At 46.6% G+C, this 8,506-nt stretch overlaps 1 protein-coding gene across 2 annotated transcripts; it reads right to left on the minus strand.

Moving 5' to 3' along the window:
- Positions 1-2,084: 2,084 nt before the first annotated feature.
- LOC111170988 (uncharacterized) lies at positions 2,085-3,957 on the minus strand. Of its 2 annotated transcripts, none has more exons than XM_022566656.3 (2): positions 3,849-3,957; positions 2,085-2,756 (listed from the first exon to the last, which is right to left on the minus strand). In XM_022566656.3, exon 2 carries the CDS (start codon positions 2,735-2,737, stop codon positions 2,396-2,398), a length of 342 nt encoding a protein of 113 aa, XP_022422364.1. In that variant the 5' UTR covers positions 2,738-2,756; positions 3,849-3,957; the 3' UTR covers positions 2,085-2,395. The 2 variants fall into 2 exon arrangements, with proteins under 2 accessions (XP_022422364.1, XP_030616845.1); XM_030760985.2 differs by having other exon boundaries at positions 2,085-2,771; positions 3,849-3,934.
- Positions 3,958-8,506: the final 4,549 nt, after the last annotated feature.

Below are 8,506 nucleotides of genomic sequence, written 5' to 3' on the forward strand. Positions count from 1 at the left end.
TCCTGCCCCAAGGTTTTTCAGAACCATTTTTTTAAATTCCATATATATGTGTTAGCATACGGTATTTGTTTTTCTCTTTCTGACTTACTTCACTCTGTATGACAGTCTCTAGGTCCATCCACCTCACTGCAAATAACTCAATATCGTTGCTTCTTTTTTTTTTTTAAACATCTTTATTGGAGTATAATTGCTTTACAATGGTGTGTTAGTTTCTGCTTTATAACAAAGTGACTCAGCTATACATACACATATATCCCCATATCTCTTCCCTCTTGCGTCTCTCTCCCTCCCACCCTCCCTATCCCACCCCTCTAGGTGGTCACAAAGCACCGAGCTGATCTCCCTGTGCTATGCGGCTGCTTCCCACTAGCTATCTATTTTACATTTGGTAGTATATATAAGTCCATTCCACTCTCTCACTTCATCCCAGCTTACCTTTCCCCCTCCCCATGTCCTCAAGTCCATTCTCTAGTAGGTCTGTGTCTTTATTCCCGTCCTGCCCCTAGGTTCTTCATAAATTTTCCCTTTTTTTTTTTTAATTGAAGTATAATTGACATACAATATATTAGTTTCAGGTGTACAACATAGTGATTCAACTTTAATATATACGTTACAAGTTGATCATCAGTGTCTAGTAACCATCTTCAATAACCATGAAGTTATTGCAATATTATTGACAATATTTGCTCAGCTGTTCATTACATCCCTGTGACATTTATTTTATAACTGGAAGTTTGTACCTCTTAATTTCCTTCACATATTTTGCCTATCCCCTCAAACCCTTCCCTTTGGCGACTCCCAGTTTGCTCTCTGTATCTATGAATCTTTCTGTTTTCTTTTTTTTTTTTCAGATTTCACATATAAGTGAAATAATACAGCATTTGTCTTTCTCTGTGTGACTTATGTCAAGATAACGCCCTCTATGTCCATCCATCTTGCCGCAAATGGCAAGATTTCATTCTTTATTATGGCGGAGTAATATTCCATTGTATATGTATACACCACATCTTCTCTATCCATTCATCTATCTATGGACACTTAGGTTGTATTTCATCAATATATCTTAATGATCTGCTCTCCCTCAACTTTATGCTGACTTTTTGTCTTATATGGATTAACACCTTTCCCTTCTGAAACCTGCCTAAAATTTTCTTTCTCTTTTTTATTTGCTGCATTTACTTTCATGTTCTACTGTGAGAGGTACCGTGTGTGTGTGTGTGTGTGTATGTGTGTGTGTGTGTGTGTGTGTGTGTAGAAAGAAAGGGAGAGGGAGAGAGAGAGAAGGTGCATGTGTGCCTCTGTGTCAGCGTGTATTTGTGTGAGTGTATTTTCATATGGGAGAGGGGGTGAAGATCACCCTCTCAGGCTCCTCTTAGGGCACACACTGTGGATGCTACTCTCCTTCCTGCTATAGCATTGGGGCCTTCACATTGGGGATTCAGTGAAAGAAAAAAAATAAAGACTAAGTTGATTGAATCAGTGTGTGTGTGTGTGTGTGTGTGTTTTGTAATTTTGGGGATCTGTGTGTGTGTGTCTCTCTGTGTGTGAGTGTATGGGTAGGTATGTGTTTGTGGATGTAGATGTGTGTGTCTCTGTCTGTGAGTGTGTGTGTTTAAGGGCTTGGCTCCATGTGCTGGGATATCAGGGAGGGAGGATGAGTGAAGAATAGATAATCATGTTGAAACAGGAATAATAATAATAAAGAAATAAGAACAGAATAAAGGCGATTTGGGTGCATGGACTCAGAGTCAGAGATGGCATGAAACAGCCACCATCTACACTCAGATATGAAGAATATACTCAAGGGCAAGAAGACAGCCCTGCTCTAGCTCAGGCTGCTCAAAGTAACAGGCTCTGATGGCCTTGCCTGCTTTCCCATTGCCAACCCAGCAATGCCTGTGAATACAACCATCACACACACACACACACACACACACACACACACACACACACGTTTCTAGTGCTGAGATCAGGAACTTTCTGATTGCAGCCCTCACAACCAGCCCTCACTCTGTGCCGTTCCTGCTTCAGGTGAAAGAAACTTGAAGAAAGCTGAGTAGGCCAATGACGCACATAGCCAGCTATGGAGTTAAAAGTGATTTAACGGGGGCAGAGCAGGAAAGATTCACTTGATTCCCCTGACCCTAATATCCCTCTTCAGATGAGCCCTGAGCAGCCAGAAGACTAGCTCAACCAATGAGCCTTTCAGCCTTATTCAAAGGCTCAGGAGCCCTCCAGGCTGAGTGTGAGGAAAACTTTTTTAGAGGGTGCAAAGAGGGAGGGGTTATGACTCAGGGTGACAGCATGTTAATTGTAAATGGGATGCAGAAGTAGAATGGGAGAGGAGATTCAGCATCTGGTGGTTGGCTCCTCAAGGGCTTGGCTGTGGACCACATTACTTCTGCTTGGTCTTCTGCTGAGCTGGCCCCGGGATAACTGGTGAAGGACATGGCTCTGGAACTTTAGGGTGGCCGGGCTCTGGAACTTTGGGGTGGCAGGGCTCTGGAACTTTGGGGTGGCAGGGCTCTGGAACTTTGGGGTGACAGGGCTCTGGAAACTTGGGTTGGCATGGCTCAGGAACCTTGGGGTGACAGGGCTCTGGCATTTTGGTGTGGCATGGCTCCTTGGTTTCGGGGACACATGTTTCCTGGGGTGGAGGCTGGCAGGGCTGTTTCACCTCCTGCTGCTGCGGCTCGTGGGGTGGGATGCAGGGCTGCTTCTGCTGGTAGGAACTCATGCTTCAAAGTAGGCTAGACCTAGAGACAGAAAAGCTGACTCAATGATTTGATTAAACAGAGAAGAAACCAAGTTAAATACCAAAAAGATTTCATTTTAGTTCCCTTTAGATGAGAGAGCCTCTCCTCCCCCCTAGCTATACATGAGAGTTAAAATATGCTTTGAAATTTCGGGGTCGTTTCAAGAGGAGCTTAAAGACAATTCGTTCTGCTCCGTTTCAGTGGGATTCATTGGCTCATTCCTTGGCTCTGTTTCTTCCCAGACATGTCATATCCCTCACTGACACATACCCAAGACCACATATTAAGTCTTTTGAAAAGTGATAATGTAGAAACAACCACAGCATACACACCCCTAGTACCACATAGAACACCTTGCGACTTATAGAATGACTCTATGTGAATCTGAGCTCCTACGACTTCACTCTGGCCTTTGCGTTCACCGTCCTCTCTGAAATGCTTCCCTTCCTATCTCAGTCTAAATACTCCTGCATCATAGCTCACTCATGTGCCATCACTGGGAGCTTTTCTTGAGCAGAGCTCCCACAAACTGCCACCACCCTTCCCTTCACCCCCCACACCTGTCTTATCTACTTTGCATTTCATCTATGTGTGTGTACATGCATTATCTTCCCTGCTAGGTTGTAAGTTTGTTGATAAGTTCTGTGACCATCTGATTCCTCCACAGTGCTTAGCATCATGCCTTAAATATAATAAATGTTGAGTGGAGGTCCATCTTATGAATTAAAATTTTTATAATAAGTTATCATAAACAGAGAGAATAATGGTGTTGCTGAGTGTTTCCTGAGTCTGAGTTCCAGTTGTAACACTGTTGCTGATTTACTATGGGAACTTGCACAGATCTGTCCCCTTCCCTGACCCCTAGTTCCACAGCTGTCCACTGAGGTGGCTGGCTTCACCAGTTCTAAGGTCCCTTCAAGCCCAAACTGTATTTCATTTAAAATAAAGATGCCCCAATATTCTCTCTCTCCAATTAATACCCTGCTTCAGGGTATTATTAATTATTAATGACTCTTAATTCATCTTTGCCTTTGTCCATTTTCCAACAGTGAAAAAATAAAAATTTCAAATGAATTCCAATCAGAGGCTCACCTGGTACACAGAGAAGAATTAGTTGTCTGGTTGCTACTGTCTGATGTGAAGTCAACAGCCCACAAGCTTTTTATGCAATGAATGAGCTCTGCCTCAAGGAAATACCATCACCCAGGGCCCCTCTGTTTTCATTCCTTACCTGTCAAACATGATTCACCCTATTCCTCTCAATTACCAGCTGGCTCAGCTTTTGTGATGAAAACCACCCACTTGGCTGTCTGACAATGATGTCGCCAGGGCCTGATTCCCACTGCCACCCTCCCCCTTAGACCCAAATATAGGGCTTGTGTTGGGAGAGAGGTGAGCCATAGGGTTCCTGGAGGGTTTAATGAGTTAACTCTGGAGGGAGAGCTGAGTGCTTTTGTGGTATTACCACCTTCCTGCTCTTTTTTTCCTTGAGATGGTTGTTCCTCAAGTTCTGTGGAATGAATACATTTGAGCACATGAATAAGTGGGAAGGGAAGGGGAGCAGAGGAACTGAGGTGGGCACGAGTTGTCTGCCTTATAAAGGCAGGCACTAGAGATCATGGAACTGACTGGTTATAGACTCCTTGTCTGGAATATCCTAGGCCCTTATATCAATTCCTGCCATCTTTCTCCGAATTCCACTGAACAACACACATTTGGAATTACTTAATTATCACTCCCCCACCAATCCCACCCCTCTCTGACTGGTTGCTAATCTGGGTAAACCTGCTTTGCTTTCACCAACCACACCCTCACCCCTCTCCTTCTTCAGAGATTTTCAAGAGCTAATTCCTCTTCTGGGATAAACTTTCCCTCCACTCCACCCAGCCTTCTGGTCATGGCCCTTCCTTCTTTCCTAACACAACCCTCTCTCCTCACCCCCACCTGAAAACCTACAAGGCTTTTCTAACCACCTTCACCCGAAGCCCATCCATGGAGCCCTTAGGGATGAATCCTCCCCCACCTCTTGCCCACTTCCAATTCCAGACCCAACACCTGAGGATCTTGCTGGCTGCAATGTTTTTCTCCTCTCTCTCGCTCTGTATATTTTGAGAGCTTTCTGAGCATCAGAGCTGTGTCTGCTCAGTGGTGTTCCCATGGTAATATTTGTATCCTCATTCATTCAACAAACATTAATCAAGTCCTTAATATACACCAGTCATATCTCATTCTAGGAGCTATCCCAGTACGAAGACCCCTTCCCCTCAGCAGAGAAGGAACTCCCTAGGGCAAGGTACGCAGCCTAGTTCACAGTCACTAGTTTGATGGATCTCAGAGACTCTTGCTCAGTCCACACTCCTCAAGTGATAACTGAGTTTGAGGACACGAGAGGTGAAATAACTCACCCAAAATCAAACAATAGACCCCATGAGAAAAGGATTTCTACACAGAAATCCTATGTTCACCTTTGTCCTAACCCACCGTTGCTCCTAATGCCTAGAGAGGAAATTAAGTCCAGGCAGGAAAATGATTAAAGGTGGAAAGGGACAGCTCAGCCTTCCTGGCTTGGAGCTCGACCCACTCACAGGCCTGGGAAAGCATTGTGTAAGTGGCAATGTGAGGTCAGAAAGAGCCCTGCCTTTTGGGTGAGCCCTTAATATTTTGCTAAGATGAATCCCCTTAAGTAAGAATAAAGCTGCTTAATGTTTGAAGTGGCTCTGGGGATAAACAGAAGGTATTTCCAGCACTGCTGAAAATAGGAGGGGGCATGAGTTAGCATACATGGAAATAAAGGACTCATTTAGTTTATCATCACTCAGTGGACAAGGGTCTGAGAGAGGAAGGGAAAGGCTGAAATGCTAAAATGCTTGTTTCGAACCAGATTGCTTTCACTCTGGAGGGGGTCCAGGGTGGCATACTGACAGAGCCTTGGTACCCTGAGCAGTAATAGCATTCAGGATGGCAGAAGGTGAGTAGCCTCTGAGCACCTGCCCAGGTACACATTCCCTCCATGATGGTTGGATCCTGAAGAGTCTCATTGCCATGGACTTTTCTGGGGACATAAGAATAGGGATCCCCTGAGTCCTTACACTGACATTTTCCTCTGATCAACAACATGAAACTGAAGTCACTGCTTCAGAGTTGTCCTCAAAGCACAATATGTTACTAGGTGTGGCTTTGGAAAATCCTAATCACCCTTAAAACCCAGGTGTATGGATAGTTCCTCCTTCCCCTGCTCCCAGACACATACCTAAATGTTTATAGAGCACCTGCTGGTTCCACAGATGGTCACCTCTTATGACTTTGATTCCTGGATAAGCCTCCCACTGTGTCCCTATAGCCATTGGTCCACATCCATCCTTACATGGTGCCTGGTATATAGTAGCTGCTCAGTGCTTGGTGATTGTAGAATGACTGAATGACTAAATGAATGAATGAATGAATGAATGGGTGAATGAACGACATTATTTGATTTCTGAGAAGTCTCTCTCTTTTGGGAGGACTTAAGAGGAAGTGTAAGGGCTCAGCAAAGGACAGATAGCTTCTGTTGCCTTCTCCACTCAATGTTCATTGTCAGTCAATTTAATGACTCGCCTCCCTCTGGACTACTAGCACCATGACCACAGCTGAGCTTCAAGCCTCTTGCCTCAACTTAGCTCCCCTCTGGGCTTGAACCAGGTCCCTCTCTTCACCCAAACTCCCTCTCAAAAGCCCCTGAGAGAGGCAGCTCTGGGCAGAACCTGCTGCTGCATCTGGTAGGATTCTCAGGCTCAAGGAACCTGCTTCCTCCTCTCTGTCCTGTGGTATCACCCAGCTTGTCTCAGGCTCTGTAGGATCTGAACTTAGCTCTGAAGCTGGAGTACTCTGTGCCCTCTCTGGGCCTTGGCCCTGGATGTAAAGAATTTTCCTGTCATGCACTACCTCGCCCTGGCCAGACTCTCCTGCCTGTCTCGACTTGTGCTTCCTGTACCGCACCCCACACTGTTCTGGATCCCGACTCTGGAATTTTCCCTTGACCCCTGACATCATTCTCCCCGTTTGTTCATCTGAATCTCACCCAATGGGTGGTGTTAAGTATGCTCTCCCTTTCAGAGAAACTCTGTTTCTTCACCATCAGGGTTGGGTTAGCTGGTGAATCTGGAACCACAAACTCCTCACATAAAGAAAGGGGAAACTTGGTGGCTTCTGATGGTAAGTACATCTCCCAGAATTTCTCAACCTTTCACAGAATCCCCTTTTGTTAAAACACAGGAGGCTGCTGCTCTTCCCCAGTCAAAACCTGGCTCCCCTCTGGGCCAGTAGGGGGAATCTTCCCTCCACTAGCTCTGAGTGTGCCTGAGGCTCATCATTCATGTACAGGGCAGGGAAGAGGGACCCTTGAGTCTATGAGCACAGTGGTCATGCCCTTCCTTTTCTGACTTAGGACACTCCCTCCTCCTTTACTTCTCCAAGGCCCAGAGCATGCAGAGACTGCCACGCTGAATTCGAAAGCCAGTCATTTTACCATAGGAACACATATTTAATATATGGTAACATCTGGAAACAAGTGAGAGCTTTACTGTCACCCTCCCCCTGCACCACTGTGAGGAGCTCAGGAGACCAGAATGTTGGCTGCACATTTCAGGCTAGGATGGGTAAAGGAAAACAAAGTCTCTATAACACACATTGTCCCCCATCTGAAAAAGAGGAGGAGAAAAAGAAGAAACACCAGATCCCAGGTGTATAGAAGCCTCCAGAACACTTTGGCACAGCAGGCAGGAGAAGCGATGTTTGCCAACATGGATGCTGAGGTGGAGAGAGCACTGAAGTCTTAGCTCTGGAGAGCCCCTACCCAACCCTGTCCTCGGGGGCAAGAGACAAAAGGGGTAGAGAAGAAACTCAGTCCAGGCTTCACAGCTGATTTTTTTAAAAATTGGAGTGAAGTTGATTTAAAATGTTCTGTTAGAGGAGCTTCAAGTTGGTGGAAGAGTAAGACGCGAAGATCACCTTCCTCCCCACAGATACATCAGAAATACATCTACACATGGAACTACTCCTATAGAACACCCATGGACGCAGGCAGAAGACCTCAGACCTCCCAAAAAGCAAGAAAATCCCCACGAACATGGGTAGGGCAAAAGAAAAAACAGACAAAAGAATAGGGACGGGACCTGCACGGGTGGGAGGGAGCTGTGAAGGATGAAAGGTTTCCACACACTAGGAAGCCCCTTTGCGGACAGAGACTGTGGGTGGCAGAGGGGGAAAACTTCGGAGCCACAGAGGAGAGTGCAGGAACAGGGGTGCAGAGGGCAAAGCGGAAAGGTTCCCACACAGAGGATTGGTGCCGACCAGCACTCACCAGCCTGAGAGGCTTGTCTGCTCACCTGCCGGGGCGGGTGGGGGCTGGGAGCTGAGGCTCGGGCTTTGGTCGGATCCCAGGGAGAGGACTGGGGATGGCGGCGTGAACACAGCCTGAAGGGGGCTAGTGCGCCGGGAAGGAGTCCGAGAAAAGGTCTGGAACTGCCGAAGAGGCAAAAGAGGTTTTCTTGCCTCTTTGTTTCCTGGTGCGCGAGGAGAAGGGATTAAGAGCACTGCTTAAAGGAGTTTCAGAGACGGGCGCGAGCCGCGGCTAACAGGCCGGACACCAGAGGCGGCATGAGACGCTAAGGCTGCTGCTGCCGCCAACAAGAAGCCTGTGAGCGAGCACAGGTCACTATCCACACTTCTCCTCCCGGAAGCCTGTGCAGCCCGCCAATGCCAGGGTCCTGTGA

Source organism: Delphinapterus leucas, chromosome 1 (assembly GCF_059928025.1).
Source record: "Delphinapterus leucas isolate spDelLeu-1000000601 "Yukka" chromosome 1, BTC_Dleu_Yukka2, whole genome shotgun sequence".
In the NCBI taxonomy this organism is placed as follows: domain Eukaryota; kingdom Metazoa; phylum Chordata; class Mammalia; order Artiodactyla; family Monodontidae; genus Delphinapterus; species Delphinapterus leucas.

What these genes read in the sequence shown, in the direction of transcription:
- LOC111170988 (XM_022566656.3), bottom strand. Translation starts at nt 2,737, where the DNA reads ATGAGTTCCTACCAGCAGAAGCAGCCCTGCATCCCACCCCACGAGCCG.